General features: G+C 42.7%; 2 protein-coding genes across 2 annotated transcripts in view; one reads left to right on the forward strand and one right to left on the reverse strand.

Annotated features, from left to right (window-relative positions):
• The window catches only part of tepsin (TEPSIN adaptor related protein complex 4 accessory protein), a 33,938-nt gene extending 20,801 nt beyond the window's left edge, over positions 1 to 13,137 (reverse strand). Inside the window, exons 1-3 of the mRNA XM_070857693.1 lie at positions 13,056 to 13,137; positions 4,716 to 4,788; positions 2,888 to 2,979 (exon numbers count right to left, since the gene is read on the reverse strand). Of these exons, the coding sequence (XP_070713794.1) occupies positions 2,888 to 2,979; positions 4,716 to 4,788; positions 13,056 to 13,094 (204 nt within the window). The 5' untranslated portion in view covers positions 13,095 to 13,137. The remainder of the gene's footprint in view (positions 1 to 2,887; positions 2,980 to 4,715; positions 4,789 to 13,055) is intronic.
• Positions 13,138 to 13,251: 114 nt separating this feature from the next.
• On the forward strand, positions 13,252 to 17,784 carry ndufaf8 (NADH:ubiquinone oxidoreductase complex assembly factor 8). Its single transcript, XM_070858210.1, has 3 exons — positions 13,252 to 13,397; positions 16,338 to 16,448; positions 17,336 to 17,784. The coding sequence occupies exons 1-3, from the start codon at positions 13,317 to 13,319 to the stop codon at positions 17,351 to 17,353; spliced, it is 210 nt and encodes a 69-aa protein (XP_070714311.1). The 5' UTR covers positions 13,252 to 13,316; the 3' UTR covers positions 17,354 to 17,784.
• The last annotated feature ends 1,370 nt before the right edge of the window (positions 17,785 to 19,154 follow it).

Raw genomic sequence — 19,154 nt, forward strand, 5'->3', positions numbered from 1 at the left:
TATAAGCCAGTGCAGTGTCTAACACAGCACAATGGCATCTTTTGTCTATTTCTCTCCGTGTAACTGAAGTTGACGAGAGCCAGCTAGAACATAACCTTTATATTCATGGATTAACACCTCATCTGAATTTTATGCAAGCAGACAAATTATGACACTTCTCAGACAGGTGGTGCACTATATTTGAGTCCTTACATATCTTTTTTTTTTACTTTTGTATTTCATAGCATTGTTTAGGGATTGAAATAAGGCAAGACTTTTACAATTGGTTCATTTTCCAGCCGCTCCTGAACTGTATTTGTCAGGTAATCAAAGGAAGAAATTCCAGAGAGTTAGTTGGAAATTAAGAATCCCATTTAGCTTTGCTTTTATTGGCAATTGTCTGCATATTTTCTTTGTTTCACAAAATGTGTATAACCCCTTTTTATTGGCAGTGCTTTATTATAAAATTGCACTAAAATTTACACCTTTTGTACACCTCAAGCTCCGTTGCTGTAATTGTGTCATGTTATAAGTGATTTACTAGATTTTTAGATTGAAGTATCATTGAAGATAACGGAGGAAAAGAGAAGAGGTGAGATCGGGCATATAAATGAAATATTCCTCACTCCATTGTCTACTTACCCAAAGAGTGCAATATCTTGGGACAAACAATTTTGTATTAGTTGGTTCAAGAACAAACAAGTTGACCATACTGTACAATTTAAAATTAAAAGATAAATAAAATCAGGCAGAAGAAACAAGAATGTGGATTACATATTAAGTGGCAAAGTGTTCAAATAACATAGCAGCAAAGAGATATGGGAGTTTTCGTCAATGGGTCATTAGAACCATAGAAGTCTGATGAGGTGATGTTGACGTTGTATCTGGCCTTGGTGGGGTCACACCTTGATTACTGTGTTCAGTTTTGATTTCCATACTATCGATCAGCAGTAGAATGACTGGAGGGTGTTCAGAAGAAGGGCTACAAGGATGAACTTAGAGGGCAGAGTCTTGCAGAAAGATTGCCTACACAGATAATGAATTCTCTGGCGAAGAGGGGGAGTGGACTTGATCGAAGTCTTTACGATTTACAAAGGTAAGGAGAATTAGATCTGAGAAAGTTCCTTAATTGGTCACAGGATTGGAGGATGAGAGAGCACAGTATAAGATTAAGGGTGTCAAACAAAAATAGGAAATTTAGGCTAAGTAAAAGGGTGATAGAATTGTGAAATATGTTATTAGTTCTGGGATTAGGGTGAGGAAACTGATGGGAGATTTGGAAGGGTAAGCTACATGGGTTTCCCAAAACACTATCATTATATAAGAGCAGAAAAACTCCCCATCATAACAAACAAAGAAAATGAGGTAAACTCAATAAAATCACTTTGTAACTTTCTGTCTCCAACATCATTTTGCTTAAAACCAGAGTATCTATTCTACTTTGTTAAATGATTCCTGCCGCTAGTTTAAAGACAGCCACCAAAATGGAACAGTTATAGATACAAAAATAACGGACTAAAAATGTGAGAAACACTTACAAACATCCCCTCACTTTGGCAGAGAAAATTGTGAATGTAATTCAGAACAGAGGCAAAACCGTATAAAAAAAACATTTACCAGTAAAAACCATTGAAGCAGTCTTAAAAAGGGAAAACAAATAAGGAGGGGTTTTCTAAATAAATAATCTTTGGGTTAATAGAACTTGCTTTAAATGGGAAACTCTTGCCATAATTTGTTCAGTATTTTTAATGCTTGTTACGTTTTTAGTATTTTATTTGCAGCAATGATTGCAGTGGTGTCCCCTTGAAAACGAACATAATCAGAAGTTGACTTAACCCTAGGCTGCCTTGGGTTTGGGCAGGGTCTTGCTTTGTATGTCCTCATTCACTGACACTTAGCACTGCACTTGGAAAGAAAACTTCTTTCTAACTGGGATGCTAGTTTTCATTGGAATAAATTGATCACCCCATGATACAGGGGCTTGACTTTGTAAAATAGTGTTTGTAACAAGTTATTAATAAAACTTACTGTTACAATGAGGTTTCATTTATCTTTGATATTAAAAACAGTTCATTGCAGACTACTTTGCGCAGAAATAAATAAATGACTTGGGTTTTTTAGTGCTGTCTGGAAATTTCTGCACAGTGGCAAACATTTCTTGCATGGGCAGGACAGGAGTTATGTTTCAAACACTTCTTGCCTATTTAAATTGGTTATCCTCATTCCAGAAATTCCCAAGGACAAATTTTGTGAGTAATTTAAACTTTTGGCAATGATGTAAAATGGACAATATCGGATCGGCAGGCCTTTCCATTGAAGTCAATGGAAAAGAAAATTGGGTGGGGTGCATAATGGATGGCTGATTCGATATTGCCCATTTTACACCATCGAAAAAAACTAAAATTACCCCCCAATGAACTTTCAATAGATTGTTCCTCACTAGATATGTAGATAATACAATTAACAAAATAAAAACAAGTTAGAGGTTTTGGAGTGAAACACAAAATGATTGATCTTTGTATGTTTTCTAAGAGATGGTCAGTCTATTTTAAAATGATTTCGTCCCAATTTGTAAGTTATTTTCTCCACCACTTGATTCACCCTCTTTTCCTTCTTTCTCAGTACAAATGCTCCTCCAGTGTTCCGGCTGAGATCAGAAACTCACTAAGATAGAAATCTCTGGGGAAGACCATCATAGCCCATCCCCCATCCCATTTACTGTCACATTATGTTGATATACAGTACTAGAGTGCTACAATACAGCACCAAAAGTGTTTTCTTTTATAGATCAATTCATATGGAGATGAACAGACTTATTTTCCTGCCTTTTACAGAACTAAGAACTTTGCAATCATGCTGGATCTACACTGGGCAAAGAATAGGTCAAGTCAAAAGGAGTGTCACCTACCTTCAGTTTGACATGACAGGAGTTGTTCTGTAGTCGCTCCAGCAGATACTCCAGTAGGCACTGACAGGTTCCCACAGATTCGTGAGAAATTTCTGTAGTTCCACTCAGTTATGGAAATTGTTAACAGCAAACTTACACTAGCTATACAAGAATGATTATTTTTTCTTATGGTAGACAATAAACCAAAATCTCTAGCTTGATGATATCATAGTACTCATCCTTACAATGTACTAGACCACAGGGTTGGGTAAATAACTGCAACAACTCACAGTTATATGGTGCCTTCAACATACAAAAGATTCCAGGGCACTTTACAAAAGTTACAAGAACGGACGTCTCAAAGCGCTTTACAGCCAATGAAGTACTTTTGGAGTGTAGTCACTGTTGTAATGTAGGAAACGCGGCAGTCAATTTGCGCACAAGCAAGCTCCCATAAACAGCAATGTGATAATGACCAGATAATCTGGTTTTTTTTGTTATGCTGATTGAGGGATAAATATTGGCCAGGATATGGGGATAACTCACCTGCCAAGCCTGAAGAGATAATTTAAGAGGCTGGTTAAAGACTTATGCAAAAAAGTTTTCAAGAAGTAAAAGTTTGAGGGAGGGAGTTCCAGAGAGGCAGCTGAAAGATGGAGTAAAGGGACGAAGGATGCACAAGAGGTCAGAGTTAGAAGACTGAAGAATGCAAGAAAGTAAGGAAATCTACAGGAGGTTTCAGAGGTAGGGTGGAGGCCATGAAGGGTTTTGAAAAAACAAGGAATTTAAAATTTAATGTGCAGGGCATAGTGCTTAGTAAGGCCATCAAGGAGAGCATTAGAATAAATAGGTTTCAAAGTGACAAAATATAGATAAGGATTTCAATCATTGTTAACGGATTCATTGGTGGAAGGGTTGAGGCAGGGGGTGAAATAAGCAAGGTTGTGGAGATGGAAATAAGTGATCATGCTAATGGAGAAGATGTGGGTTATGAACCACAGCAGAGGGTTGAACAGGACAAAATGGCTTTGAATGGCTTTGATCAGCCAGAGCAATAGGCCAAGGAACGGGATTGAATTAGTGTCAATGGGGCAGGGTTTGTGGTAGGGACTAAGAACAATGTCTTCATTCTTCTCAATGGGGAGCTGTGATTCATCCAAGACTTGATGTGGAACAAGCAGTCTGGCAATGGCAGAGGTGGTTTTGGGTTTGAGGAAAGTGATGCAGGTGTAGAGCAGAATAACAACATATGTAAAAACTGAAACCATGCCTGCAGATTATGTCAATAAGGGGTAACATGCAAATGGGAAGTACAAGGACAAAGATAGGTCCTTTGATGGCTCCAGAGGTTATAGTACAGAGTAGGAAAGAGAAGCCATTGTTAGAGATGCAGTGGCTGTGTCTGGATAGGTGGGAATGGAACTGTGGAGGATCAGTGCCATGGAGCTGGACGATGGCGGAGAGGTGGTGAGAAGAACAGCATGTTCAATTGTATCAAATCTTGCAAAAAGACCATGGAGGCCAATAAATAACACATCATGGTCACAGTCACAGAGGATGTCATTGGTCAGGGCATGGGTAGAAGCCAGACTAGAAGGATTTGACTACTTAATTTTGGGAGAGATGGATATGGAGCTGGGAGGTGATGGCACATTTGAGGACTTTAGAAGGAATCCATTCAAAATCAGTCCCATTCTAGTTGTTGCTCCAATGTGTAAAAGCTTGATTACTTTTTGCAATTTACTGGAACCAAAAATAATTTGTTACAAGGATCTATTTTTATTTCTCCAACTGCACGTTGGGCAGTTAAACTCATAGAAGAAATCTTTTATGCACCATGTAAGGATACTGGTAATCTCCTCAAACAGATACCCAGGACATGGTACTTCATCATCTGATGTTGCTTTCATCAACACAGGAAGCTGGAAAGAAACACAGAGAAAATAAGAGAAAAAGAAGCTTAGATACAGCGACCAGTTATGCACAAATATGCATATGGAGGATACCTGTTGATGAACTGGCACACAGTTTACTTACTCTACGAGACACAAGACCTAATAATCTACAAATGCAAAGTCATAAGCAAGTTATAAAACATCTTACAAATGTGATAAACTGTCTATATCATTGTCCACAACTTATACCACAACTAAAAGTGTCAGTACACAAACAAGTAATGTTACACAGCTGCTCCTTTCATCTGGGGCTCCAGATAATGATGGTCCATTGCAGTCCTCAGCTGAAACATTATCACTGAATTCCCCAGTAGGATGTCAGGAGTTCATGCTCCATAATTGGTTCTAAGCCTGGCCACTAAAATGAAGCACAATAATGACGCAGAGTAATGGTGTTCCTCATCACCCTAAATGGGATCCATGGCCAATTTCTCGGGTAGATGTGTATCACTACTATTAATGGTAAATTGCATATATAAAGCACTTTTAATGTAGTGAACGTCTCAAGCTTTTCAGAGAGAAGAAATAGATATTGACCAATAGGAGACTAGTTAGGGAGATGTCCAAAGATGTTGTTAAAGTGATGAGGCTTTTGAAGGTGGCAGAGGTAGCATGGTCAAAAGGTTTAAGAAAAGAGTTCCAGAGAGTAGGAGCATGACAGTCGAAGGTTTTGCCACCGATGGTGAGCCGATGAAGGGAGGATACACAGAAGTTAATGTTGGAACAGCAGAGGGCGTGACCTGAGAAGCAGTTCTGAATAAGGTTACAGACATAAGGTGCAGTGAGACCATAGAGGGATTTGTGAATGAGGATGAGGGTTTTGAAAATAATGAGTTGGAGGTTAAGAAGACAGTGGAGAATGGCAAGGAGAAGGTTGATGGGCAATTGAAACTTAGTAAAGAACAGGATTCTAGTGATGGAATTTTGTACAAGTTGGAGATTATGTCGTTTAACTGTACGTTTAAGCCTGGGGAGACCAGTGAGGGATGTCTTGGAGAAGTCGAGTGTGGCCATCAGGTTTCAGCTTTGATAGGACTGAACAGTGCCCAAAATTCAGGAACAGCAGCGATTGGACAAAGAAGAAAATTTGAATTTCTAAAGTCCCAAACTAATATTCACTGTTTTTTTTGTGAAAACTAGCTGCTGTATTTCAGAGGGGAGAACAAACCCTAAGAAGATAGCAGGCCATACACCACAATTAAAAGCACCAAAAAGAATGAGTTAAGCGGTTCGCTAAATTTAATTCTAGAATAATGAAGAAAACTTAATTATTAAAAGTTATGTCAGTCACCTTCAGAACCACCTATGGAGTAATTAATATAATTTGCAATTCTTTAATGTATACATATTTCTAAGAACCTCCAGTGTGAAGTAATCTCAGATTTTAATGCAAATATGTCAATATACCTTAGGCCAGAAAAAACTTTTAAATAAAATATAATAATTTGATTATGCTTTCTAGATTCTCACTGTGCAGACCAATTAGAAATATCACACCTTCCTATGATGCTGAGAAAAAAATTAAAACAAAGAACTGTTTGGTCTAACAGCCAAATGGGGGCTGTAAATTCAAGGACAGTTATACTTCTGCTTTGCATCAATACTAAAGTGGCAAAAGTAATTCGGGAACCATGACACAATAAGGCCAAGAACTGTGAGGACCCCTCATGGAGGCTGTTTGGCACCCCTTGGGCCTGATACTGGTAAGTATAACTTAAATGTCAGCCTTGGCTCAGTGGTAGCCCCCTTTCCACTGTGTCAGAAAATCATGGGTTCCAATCCCATGCGAGAGTCTGGAGTATATAATGTCAGCTGACATTTCAGTGCAGTACCCTGTACTGAGAAAGTGCTTGTCGGAGGTTGCATCTATCAGATGAGATTGAACCTGAGGCTCTGTCTATCCTCTCAGGTGGATGTCAAAAGATCCCATAGCACTCGTCGTCATCGTCATCATCATCATCATAGGCAGTCCCTCGAAATCAAAGAAGACTTGCTTCCACTCTAAAGGTGAGTTCTCAGGTGGCTGCGGGAATTACAGTCTCTGTCACAGGTAGGGCAGACAGTGGTTGAAGGAAAGGGTGGGTGGGGAGCCTAGTTTGCCGCACGCTCCTTCCTCTGTCTGCGCTTGGTTTCTACATGCTCATGGCGACGAGACTCGAGGTGCTCAGCACCCTCCCGAATGCTTTTCCTCCACTTTGGACGATCTTAGGCCAGGGATTCCCAGGTGTCAGTGGGGATATTGCACTTTACTAAGGAGGCTTTAAGGGTGTCCTTGAAACATTTCCTCTGCCCACCTGGGGCTCGCTTGCCGTGTAGGAGTTCAGAGTAGAGCACTTGCTTAGGGAGTGCGGACGATGTGGCCCACCCAACGGAGCTGGTCGAGTGTGGTCAGTGCTTCGATGCTGGGGATGTTGGCTTGAGCGAGAACACTGACGTTGGTGCGTCTATCCTCCCAGTGGATTTGCAGGATCTTGCGGAGGCAGCGCTGGTGGTACTTCTCCAGCACTTTGAGATGGCTGCTGTATATAATGATACTATTTGAAGAAGGGCAGAGGAGCTTATCCATTGTCCTGGCCAACATATCCCTCAAACAAGTAAAACAGATTATCTGGTCAATTATTTTATTGCTGTTGATGGAACTGTGCTGTGTACAAATTAGCTTCATGATCACTTTTTTCTGATGCCAGTGTTTTAGTTCTAGATTTCCCTGCATTACATTCCAAAGTACTTCTATGTGAAAAGTGCTTAATAAATGCAAGTTTTTTCTAAAATGTGGTGCGGATCCAGGATGAAGAAAAGTGCTGAGAGTGGATTATAAATGTAGTAATTTGCTACAAAGTCTTTTTCATAATGCTTTCAGAAGCAAACGCCGTGCTCCAAAACATGAAACATTTACCAGCTGGGGAGTGGATCACTGTGCAGAACTACTAACACACATGTGCAGAGGTTAGGTCCAGCAGAATGTGATCCACTGTCAAGCAATAATACTCAGGTGATACGAGCTGCACTTTTCAGACCAACAGTACAATATAACCACAGGCTTAGTTTAAACCGTCTTTAAAGTTTTAGGACTTGTGTTACATAGAGTTAAATGAATGTCTGGTAATATATAAGGGTATCACCTTTAAACAGTGTAATGCAATGGGCTGGGCACTATCACAGTGTGGCAAGTTATCCTGCTGCAATATTATTTGCCATCCTGTTGCTAGCACAGAGAAAATAAAAGAAGTTGCATTTGTATATCATATTCGCACATCCTTGTCATGTCCCAACGTGCTTCACAACCAATGAGTTGCTTTTGAAGTGTTATCACTGTTGTTATGTAGACAAACGCAGCAGCCAATTTCTTTCACTACTCATCTGGGCCACTGAAGCTCTCTCTGCTTTGCCAGATTTTCCATTCTTTCCACCCTCCCCTCTGCTATTCTGTTATAAACACCAAACAAAGTAAATAACTAGTTAAGCTTTTTTTCGGTGGTGTTGGTTAAGGCACAAATGTTTGGCAAGGCACCAGGGTAACTCCTTACTCTTATTCAAATAGTGACATGGGATATTTTACAGCCATCTCAGCAGCCAGAAAAGAACTCTGTTTAATACCTTATGTAAATGGTGCAACAAAAATGTTTGTTTTGCTGTTAATCATTGGATGATTTCTGCTTCAGTGTTTTGTTCTGTATACACACCAACCACTGTTTCATGTTGATAGACAGTATTCGGGGGGGGGGGGGGGGGTCTACTCAAGTCCTGTCATTAATAGGAGGGATTCTGGGCCTTGTATAGTGTAGGCAACAATTCTCATGAAAAAAGATGTTCTCACCCACAGTATGTAGTGGTCGGAATACCTTGCAGTTGGACTCAGGTAGATGTGCTGACAGGAAGTGGGGGAGGGGAAGGAAAAGGACAGAGAAGGGGATGAGGAAGGGATGGATTGCAGTAAAGGGGGATGGAAAGAGGGGGGAAAAGGACATCAATGGAGGTGAAATGGAAGGTGCAAAACCTGGCAGTGATGCTTGGGTGGGAAAGGGCGAAGTGGCATTTTGGGATATAGGAAGAAGCATACCAGCTTTAACCAAGGGCGGAGAGAAAGAAAAGAATTAGCAAGAACTTAACCAGTTTGAGGGCAGAATGATTGCTAACTTAAACTGGAGGATAAAAGTGCCAGTTTGAATGGGAGGGTGGGGGAGGGAGAATGATGTCAGCATGAATGAAGGACAGGAAAAAGAATATCAGTTTTTACTGGGTGGTTGATAGATGAGGGGAGAGGGAGAAAATGCCAGGTTGAACTGAAGGGGTGAGGGAGGACCATTATGAACTGGCAGGGTGAGAAGGGAAAGAGAGTGTCTCTGTGAAACTGTGTGGAATTGGACAGGGCACAGTGTCTCTGTGAGCTGATCTAGAGGATGTATAGAACCTCTGTGAACTGAGTTAGGGAGTTAGTTGGATGCAGAGAGTGACATTTGAGGTAATGCTTGGGAAATGATGGTCTGCAGATTTGTTGAAAATCCAAACACCACTTTGTTTTTTTATAATAAAATCCATAATTGGGAAACTTAAAAGTGTTTAAAATTACTTAGAGTATGTCACTTCCAATGTATCTCCTCCTTAGAATGCACCATCACTTTTGTGCCTTCAACATTTGACATTAGGCTTCCATGTACTTACATTTTTTCCCTCCAATATAAGTGAAAGAATTTGGGGTATATCTGTAGCTTATTACAAACCCGTGCAATGACCCATTGACTTACTCAGGGCTATTCTTGAATGGTTTACTTTTTCGAAGCTGTCAGCTCAGTTTTTTCTAGGGTGGCATCTACGCCACTGACTTAGATTTGTGAGTGAAAGAAGTTTAGAAATAGCAGTGGAATTCACACAACATTGCATTCAGAAGCTCAGACCCGCTGAACCCCAGTCTAGCCTCAGCCCATCTCCCAACATTGAACTGCTCAAGGTCCTGAAACTCAGGGGGGCGGGGTAGGGGGGGTCATGGGGACGTGGGGGCAAAAGGGAAGAAAGAAGAAAGAAAGGAGAGCTTGGGTTAGCATTAGTGCACGCGAGGCAGACTTACTTGACTGGCCAGGATATGGAATCACTGCTGGGAGGAGGGCAAATCAAATGGGAGCCTAGTCTGGGGGAAGAAGGATCTAGCTGGCTGGGTGTGAGTGGACAGCGTAAGCAGCCCAAGTTATTAGCTTATTAAAGTTTCCCCGGATATGAAATTAAACAAGGAGCCATGGAGATTTGAGACTGGCAGCTCGAGGCCACCCACGCAGACACCTGCAGCCGCAGACCAGGGAGGTCAACGTAGGGTATGTGGATAAAAGGAGTTCCTACTATTGGAAGAAAAGAAATCTGATGAATTCCTTCTCCCTGAGGATCACATTCTCCATACAGGCAATAAAAGTAATGCAAACATGCTCTAGTGATTTCTGTGGAACCGTCAAATCACTGGAAGATAATATAGGTTATATGATAGGCACAGGCCAAACAGATGAATGAAAGATACATAGACAGGTGCAAGACAATCAGATTGATAGAAAGGGAGAGAAAAATCAACATTTTTATTGGTAGAAATGTTACATCCAGAGCCAACACCAGCATACTGAACAGCTCCTGCAATAACCACATCTAACCCCAATAAGACTTGAAGCACTAAATTTGGTCAGCTACTGCATTATCAGCAGGAGGTGGTTTCCATATTTATGAAAGGATATACTTGCTTTGGAGGCAGTTCAGAGAAGGTTCACAAGATTGATTCCGGAGATGAGGGGGTTGACTTATGAGGAAAGGTTGAGTAGGTTGGGTCTCTACTCATTGGAATTCAGAAGAATGAGAAGTGATCCTATCAAAACGTATAAGATTATGAGGGGGCTTGACAAGGTGGATGCAGAGAGGATGTTTCCACTGATGGGGGAGACTAGAACTAGAGAGCACGATCTTAGAATAAGGGGACGCCCATTTAAAACAGAGATGAGGAGAAATTTCTTCTCTCAGAGGGTTGTAAATCTGTGGAATTTGCTGCCTCAGAGAGCTGTGGAAGTTGGGACATTGAATAAATTTAAGACAGAAATAGACAGTTTCTTAAACGATAAGGGGTTATGGGGAGCGGGCACGGAAGTGGAGCTGAGTCCATGGTCAAATCAGCCATGATCTTATTGAATGGCGGAGCAGGCTCGAGGGGCCGTATGGCCCTATTTCTTATGTTTTTATGTTCTTATGATAAAAACTCACACTTCAATGAAAAGAAAAAGTTAATATTTTTGAAATCTGGAAACAGTAAATACACAACACAGTTCTAAGTATCTCTACCAGAAACGTTATCCAATTTTGTTTCTCACGGGAATACCTTGTGTATCTCCATTATTGTGGGTTTTTTTTAAAACAGTTGGCCAAATGTTTTTGTCACTATTTGCCAAATGTTGCAACACGATGACACTAGATCAAAAAATAACTTGTAGCTGTCCGCTTGCCTGTCAACAAAGTTTGCTACTCTTTAAAACAACCAATGTTTGAGCAAAGAAATAATCCCCAAACACCAACACAGGTATGGTATAAAAAAAACAGAATGCCATGCATCAGCAGGATAGCACTTTTTAATAAATATAAATAGCACTGCTAGCACACAATACACAAACACACACACATATATTTATAATATAAATAGCACTGCTACACTGACAAAACATGCTCGAAATTACTTTAACCCAGCCCAGCCAGTGCCTGACAATGCACAGTGAGTACAGGTTAATCAGGGACAGTCAGCACAGTTAAGGGAAGGTCATGTCTGACTAACTTGATTGAATTTTTCAAGGAGGTAACCAGAAGGGTCGATGAGGGCAGTGTGTACGATGTAGTGTATATGGATTTTAGCAAAGCTTTTGATAAGGTCCCACTTGGCAGACTGGTCATGAAAATAAAAGCCCATGGGGATCCAGGGCAAAGTGGCAAGTTGGATCCAAAATTGGCTCAGAGGCAGGAAGCAAAGGGTAATCGTAGATGGGAGCCCATTGTGACTGGAAAGATGTATCCTGTGCAGTTCCGCAGGGCTGTGCTAAGTTCCTTGTTTTTTGTGGTATACATCAATGATCTAGACTTGAATATAGGGGGTATGATTAAGAAGTTTACAGATGATACAAAAAAAGGCGATGTGGTTGATAATGAAGAAGAAAGTTGCAGACTGCAGGAAGATATCAATCAACTAGTCAGGTGGGCAGAACCGTGGCAAATGGAATTTAATCCAGATAAGTGTGAGGTTAGGAAAGGGAATATACATTAAATGGTAGGACATTGAGAAGTATAGAGGAACAAAGGGACCTGGGAGTGCATGTCCTCAGATCCCTGAAGGTAGCAGGCCAGGTGGATAAGGTAGTTAAGAAGGCATACGGAATGCTTGCCTTTATTAGCCGAGGCATAGAATATAAGAGCAGGGGGGTTATGTTTGAACTGAATAAAACACTGGTTAGACCACAGCTAGAGTACTGCGTGCAGTTCTGGTTACCGCATTACAGGAAGAACATAATTGCACTGGAGAGGGTACAGAGGAGATTTACAAGGATGTTGCCGGGAGTGTAGCATCTTAGCTATGAGGAAAGATTGGATAGACTGGGTTTGTTTTCTTTGGAACAGAGGAGGCTGAGGGGAGACCTCATTGAGGTGTATAAAATTGAGGGGCCTAGATATAGTGGATAGAAAAGGCCTATTTCCCTTAGCAGGAGGGGTCAACAACCAGTGAGCATAAATTTAAAGTAATTGGTAGAATATTGAGGGGGGAATTTCTTCATGCAGAAGGTTGTGAGGGTCTGGAACTCACTGCCTGAAAGGGTGGTAGAGACAGAAACCCTCACCACATTTAAAAAGTACTTGAATGTGCACTTGAAGTGCTGTAACCTGCAGGGTTACAGACCTAGAGCTGGAAAGTGGGATTAGGCTGAATAGCCTCTTGTTGGCTGGCATGGACACGATGGGCCGAAACGACCTCCTTCCATGCTGTAAACTTCTATGATTCTACAGAGGTGACTCCAGAGACTTGCCCTTGCCTGTCGGGCCTGGAAGCAGGAGCCAGGCTTCTCCCAGCAGTTTCCAGTCCCCACTCACAGGTGTGAAACTCAAGTGCTTCACTGGCCCTCAACAAACAGCCTTTCCTGTACAATGTCGCTGATTTAAAACCCACACCCCACCATAAAGCTAACGCCCCCGCCCCCAAATGCGGCGGTAACAGGCTGCCAAACGTCACTCACTCTCTGCAAGAAGCCGAGCTTCGCCCCCACCGTTGCCATCACCTCCGTGGCCGGTCAAGCTCTGACGGGCAAGGCGGCTGCCCAATCAGCGGCCGCGCTGTCACCGCCGTGACGTCGATTCGCCAATCGCCAGCCGGCGGAGGGGCGGGCCTTCTCCGCGCAGGAAGTTCGTCATCGCGCCGCGACCGTTGGGTGGAAACAAGATGGCGGCGCCCTGTGCGGGAAGGTTGGTCAGTCGACGTTGCTCTGGTGGTTAGGGCCATGTCCGGGAAGGAGGTCTGGATCCGCACCAGGGAAAGGCTCAGGAGCTTCCCGCAGTTCATGGCAGCATGTGCTGAAGAAGTGGGTTCATTATTTTATTTCCATTGCCTTGCAAAATACCAGAGCACTGAAGCGCAATTGTACAATGTCGACAACCTGTGTTCATCGAGTGGACCTGATGGAAAAATGTCCCAAGACGTTTAACCACAAAAGAGAGACTTGCACTTATTCAGCGCCTTTCATGAGCTGAGGACGCCCAAAGCGCTTTACAGTCAATTAATTCCTTTTTTTTTTAAGTGTAGCCACTCCTGTTGTAATGTGGGAAACGCAGCAGCCAATTTGCGCACAGCAAGCTCCCACAAACAACACTGTGATAATGAGCAGATAATCTGTTTTTGTTATGTTGACTGAAGGATAAATATTTGCCAGGACATCGATGTCTGCCCTTGCTGATAGTCTCCTGAGGTATGGAAAATGGTCCACGTTGTTCAAGGCCACGCCGTGGATTTTGATGACCGGAGGGCAGTACTGTGTGGCGGGGTCAGGTTGGTGGAAGACCTTTGTCTTAAGGATGTTTAGTGTAAGGCCCATGCTTTCGTACGCCTCGGTGAGGGTGTTGACGATGGCTTGGAGTTCGGCCTCTGAACGTGCGCAATGCAAGCGTCGTCAGAGTACTGTAGTTCAATGACAGAGGATGGGACGACCTTGGATCTAGTCTGGAGATGGCAAAGGTTGCAGGTTCCCATTGGTTCTATAGTTTCGTTCCACTCCAGCGGGGAGCTTGTTGAGCATGAGATGGAGCATTGCAGCAAGGAAGATCGAGAAAAGTGTTGGTGCGATGACGCAGCCCTGCTTGACCCCGGTCAGGACGTGGATTGGGTCTGGTGGATCCGTTGTTAAGATCACGGCTTGCATGTCATCGTGGAGCAGGCGGAGAATGATGCCAAATTCTTGGGGGAAGCTGAAATGGAGGAGGACACTCCATAGTCCCTCGTAGTTGACCGTGAAAGGCCTTTGTGATGTCAAAGAAGGCCATATACAAGGGTTGATGCTGTTCCCTGCATTTCTCTTGTAGTTGTCACGCAGTGAAGATCATGTCCGTTGTACCCCTTAGTGGACGGAATCCGCATTGCAACTCTGGGAGGAGCTCTTCAGCCACAGGGAGAAGATGATTGAAGAGGATTCTTGCAATGACCTTCAGTGACCGACAGCAGGGAGATTCCTCTGTAGTTATCACAGTCGGACTTGTTCCCTTTTTTGAAGATGGTCACAGTTATGGCATCTCTGAGATCACCTAGCATGCTCTCCTTCCAGATAAGAAAAATAAGGTCATGCATCCGTGCCAATAGTGCTTCTCTGCCATACTTTAGTGCCTCGGTGGGGATTCCATTTGCTCCTGATGCCTTGTTGTTGAGCTGTCGGGTGGCCTTTTCTACCTAGTGCAGGGCTGGGATTTTGCTGAGATGGTGGCGGATAGCATGCTGCGAGATGGAGTCGAGGACACTCGTGTTGAAGGCAGAGTCTCAACTAAGGAGATCTTCGAAGTGCTCCTACCAGCGGGCCCTGACTGCCTCGATGTCCTTAATGAGTGCATCTCCAAAGCAATACCCGCATGACAAAATTCTGGACCCACACAGACCTGGCCCCACAAAGAGCATCTTCACAGGATGGGGGAGGGGTGGAATTTCCCGATATGTGCTCCCTGCCAGGAGCACTGGTGAGAAATCCGGGCTTGGGCATGCCCAGAATTTCACTAAACTGTGCTCTTCATTTGAAAGTAAGCCATTGTGAATCAGCCACCCCAAAACTCGGGCTCCACTACGTCCAATAACACTGATGATCTGGGCAACATGCAGAACAAGTTTGAATTGATGGGAGCTCACAAAGGAGGGCATTGGGCTAATCAAAAATGTGGATAAAGATTTCAGTGGCAGAAGGGCTAAGGTAGTGCCAGAGCAGACACCATTGCTGAGGTAGCAATAGGTGGTGTCGGTGATGGATAAGATGTGTTTGAAATTCAGATCTGGATTGAACAGGATCCTGAGGTTTTGCATGGTCTGGTTTAGTCTGAATCACTGGCCTGATAGGGTGATGAAGCCAGTAGAGTTTTCTGAAGGAAATGAAAATGATGGCTCCTATCTTCCCCAATGTTCAGTTGGAGGAAAGTGTGACTCATTCACGAACCAACGTCAGATAGGCAGTCTGACATCAGCAGGGTTGAGAGCTGGGTATCTCACCATATATTTGGAAGCTGACCCTGAGAGCTCGGGTGAGGAGCTGGTAAGGAAGGAGCCAAACATAGATGCTTGGGGGACTCGTGATTAAAGTGTTGGTAGTGGCAAAAATTAACAAAACTAATTTTGCTTCCAATAAATAAAAACTGCTGCATGTCGTACAATGTTGTCAACAAAGCTAAAGGAATGTTATGTTATTCTGGGCAGCACTCTGGTCTGAATTTATTAATTTCACACTGTCGCTTTTTCTCTTGCTGAGACTAATGAACCTACTTTTTGTTTCCAACATTTTCTGTTCTCATTTCAGACCCCCTGCATCTTTTATTTTAATTATCTTCTTGCCTTTTTACTTCTTCGGGTTTCTCCAGTGCTTTCCACCCTCTTAGCTACTTACATTTTGTTTTCGCCTATTTATTGCCTCGCTATAATCTATTATTTTATTAAGCTGACTAGGCATCCAGCCCATTAATTTCCTCTCTGTAATTAGTGTATCTGCTATCGCCTCCTTCTGTTTTCTTCTTTCTTCCACCCTACTACTTCATTACCGTTTCAATTCTAAGGAAGGGTCTTGCATCTAAAATTGTGCAGATGTGACTGTTGCCAACAAGATGGAAGCAATGTGTGCATGCCCTGTCATTGCTCGTTACAGTTGCTGACCGACCTGTGTATGTTCAGTATTTTCTGTTTTTACTTTGGGAGGAAGGGTGCTAAATGAAACTGTACCAATGTGATCTCTTATCATCTTTAGTATATTTGCTTATTCCATCTCCCCTTTTTTGATTTGAAGGCATCAGCATATGGAAAATGTGTGGCTACAAATACCCAAGGAAGCCAGGACCTCAGAAAGGACATGTGTGCAAAAGAGTTTCAGGCACTTAAGAACTGCTTCACATTAAATGTAAGTATTTACTGGCAGAGAAAGAAAAATGAGAAGTGCAGCAACATTTTGTCTACATATTAGTCTGAAAATGTGTGCAGTATTATAGTATATATTTTCCATAGCTGAAATAGTCTTAAATATTATTCACAATTGCAAACTGAATTATAAATGATTGAAATAAACAATAGTGGTACATTTAAAGATCATTGTAACTACATTCCTTACACTTTTCTAGTCAGTACATTGGCCCTAAATTTGCGGTCTGAATCTTCCCGCGGGGAAATGCCTGAGATCTGCAAATAAAATGCCCACTTACCTGGTGATAGAGATTCGCAGTCCTGGGCCTCTCCGGGTACCGGCCCACATTCCCAGGTGCACAACTTGTGTAATAAGGTCACAATTCTTCTCATCTTTCTTTGTACTGGAAAAAATCTGTGTGTCAACTGTAGAAACATAACGTTTATTTGTATCTTAAGTGTTTTGTCAAACTTCAATTTTTTTTTTGAAAAAGCTCCACTACCAGGCTACTGCTCAGACTCGGAAACAATCATTGCAACAAAATAACTTTTTAAAAAGTAATTTCTTCATGACCTGCACTGTTTCCCATGAGAGATTGGAGTACCTACATGCTCACTAGGCTTTAAGACAGCTCTACCCTTAAGCCTACCCCTAACAGCAGTCTGGGTAACCTGGCCTCTGACTTCTCTCTTCTTTTCCACCCTGTCACATTCATTTTGATTGTACTCGCTGCTTCCCTTCACAGCCTGCCTGTGACTGGGAACTCTGATGGATGGTGCTTTAATATGATGCTTTTCACACTGTGTAGCACTGCACTGGACCATCCTCCTTTAATATCTTACTCATTTTTTGTGTAACTAATGTACGTTTTTACTTCTTCCTCACAGGCCAAGAAAGCAAGGTAAAAAGCAAATGTTGATTTCTGAAAAAGAAGCCTACAGAACACAGCACAAAAGGAACCACCAAACAGACTGTTATCCAGTAAATCTGAGCATCCACATCCTGTAACAGGAGTATTATGGTGTTGAAGATTAGAATGAACTCAAACACACCACAATCTTTTTAATTTTCTTGGCTTGGTGCATATTTAATCTTTGTGAAAGATGTTGGAAAATTTAACCTTTTACCACTTGGTATCCAGTATTTTTAGACCAGGCATTACTTCAGACAGATACGATGTGCCTGATCCTGAACCCCAAGTACTACTTTTGCACTGGTATGACTTGAATTCCCAGCACTCTTTCTAATTTTCTGTTTTTGACACTGCCTTCTCAATTACCATCATTGTTTGGAATAATGATGTTATATGTACGAGAATTAAATAGATGGAGACTCAGTTTATCTAGTTGGCAAATTACTGCTGGGCTTAGCTTCCTGCATTGTAAATTTTGTGATACTTTGTCATCAGCAAAGTGATGGAAGGTGTCGTCGACAGTGCTATCAAGTGGCACTTGCCAAAAACCTGCTCACCGATGCCCGGTTTGGGTTCCGCCAGGACCACTTGGTTCCAGACCTCATTACAGCCTTGGTCCAAACATGGACAAAAGTGCTGAAATCCACAGATGAGGTGAGAGTGACTGCCCTTGACATCAAGGCAGCATTTGACAGAGTGTGGCATCAAGGAGCCCTGGTAGAACTGATGTCAGTGGGAATCGGGGGAAAAACTCCACTGGCTGGAGTCATACCTAGCACAGAGGAAGTTGGTTGTGATTGGAGGTCAATCATTACAGCCCCAGGATATCGCTGCAGGAGTTCCTCAGGGCAGTGTCCTCGGCCCAACCATCTTCACCTGCTTCATCAATGACCTTCCCTCCATCATAAGGTCAGAAGTGGGGATGTTCACTGATGATTGCAATGTTCAATTCCATTTGCAACTCCTCAGATAATGGAGCAGTCCATGCCGGCATGTAGCAAGACCTGGATGACATTCAAGCTTGGGTTGATGAGTGGCAAGTAACATTGACGCCAGACAAGCGCCAAGCAATGACTATCTCCAACAAGCGAGAGTCTAACCACTGCCCCATGACATTACCATCTTCCAGCATCAACATCCTGGGAGTCACCATTGACAAAAAACTTAATTGGACCAGCCACCTAAATACTGTGCAACAAGAGCAGGTCAGAGACTGTGTATTCTGTGGCGAGCATCTCAGCTCCTGACTCTCAAGCCTTTCCATCATCTAAAAGGCACAAGTCAGGAATGTGATGCAATACTCTCCACTTGCCTGGATGAGTGCAGCTTCAACAGCACTCAAGGAGCCTGCTTGATTGGTACCCCATCCACCACCTTAAACATTCACTCCTCCACCACTGGTGCACTGTGTCTGCAGTTTGTACCATTTACAAGATGCACTGCAGCCCCTCCAAAACCTGCGAACTCTACCACCTAAAAGCACAAGGGCAGCAGGCGCACAGGAACACCACTACCTCCACGTTCCCCTCCAAGTCATACACCATCCTGACTTGGAAGTATATCACCGTTCCTTCATCATCGCTGGGTCAAAATCCTGGAACTCCTTCCCTAACAGCACTGTGGGAGTACCTTCAGCACATGGACTGCAGCGGTTCAAGAAGGCAGCTCACCACCACCTTCTCTAGGGCAATTAGGGATGGGCAATAAATCCTGACCTTGCCGACAAGGCGCTCATCCTATGAACAAAGTTTAAAAAAATATATATATATGTTCCATCTTGTAAAACATTAAAT

This window comes from Pristiophorus japonicus, chromosome 16, assembly GCF_044704955.1.
Source record: "Pristiophorus japonicus isolate sPriJap1 chromosome 16, sPriJap1.hap1, whole genome shotgun sequence".
Lineage (NCBI taxonomy): Eukaryota > Metazoa > Chordata > Chondrichthyes > Pristiophoridae > Pristiophorus > Pristiophorus japonicus.

Coding starts and splice junctions, on each gene's coding strand:
- ndufaf8 (XM_070858210.1), top strand. CDS start 13,317: ATGTCCGGGAAGGAGGTCTGGATCCGCACCAGGGAAAGGCTCAGGAGC. Junction 13,398..16,337: donor TGGCAGCATGTGCTGAAGAA/GTGGGTTCATTA, acceptor TTTGATTTGAAG/GCATCAGCATATGGAAAATG.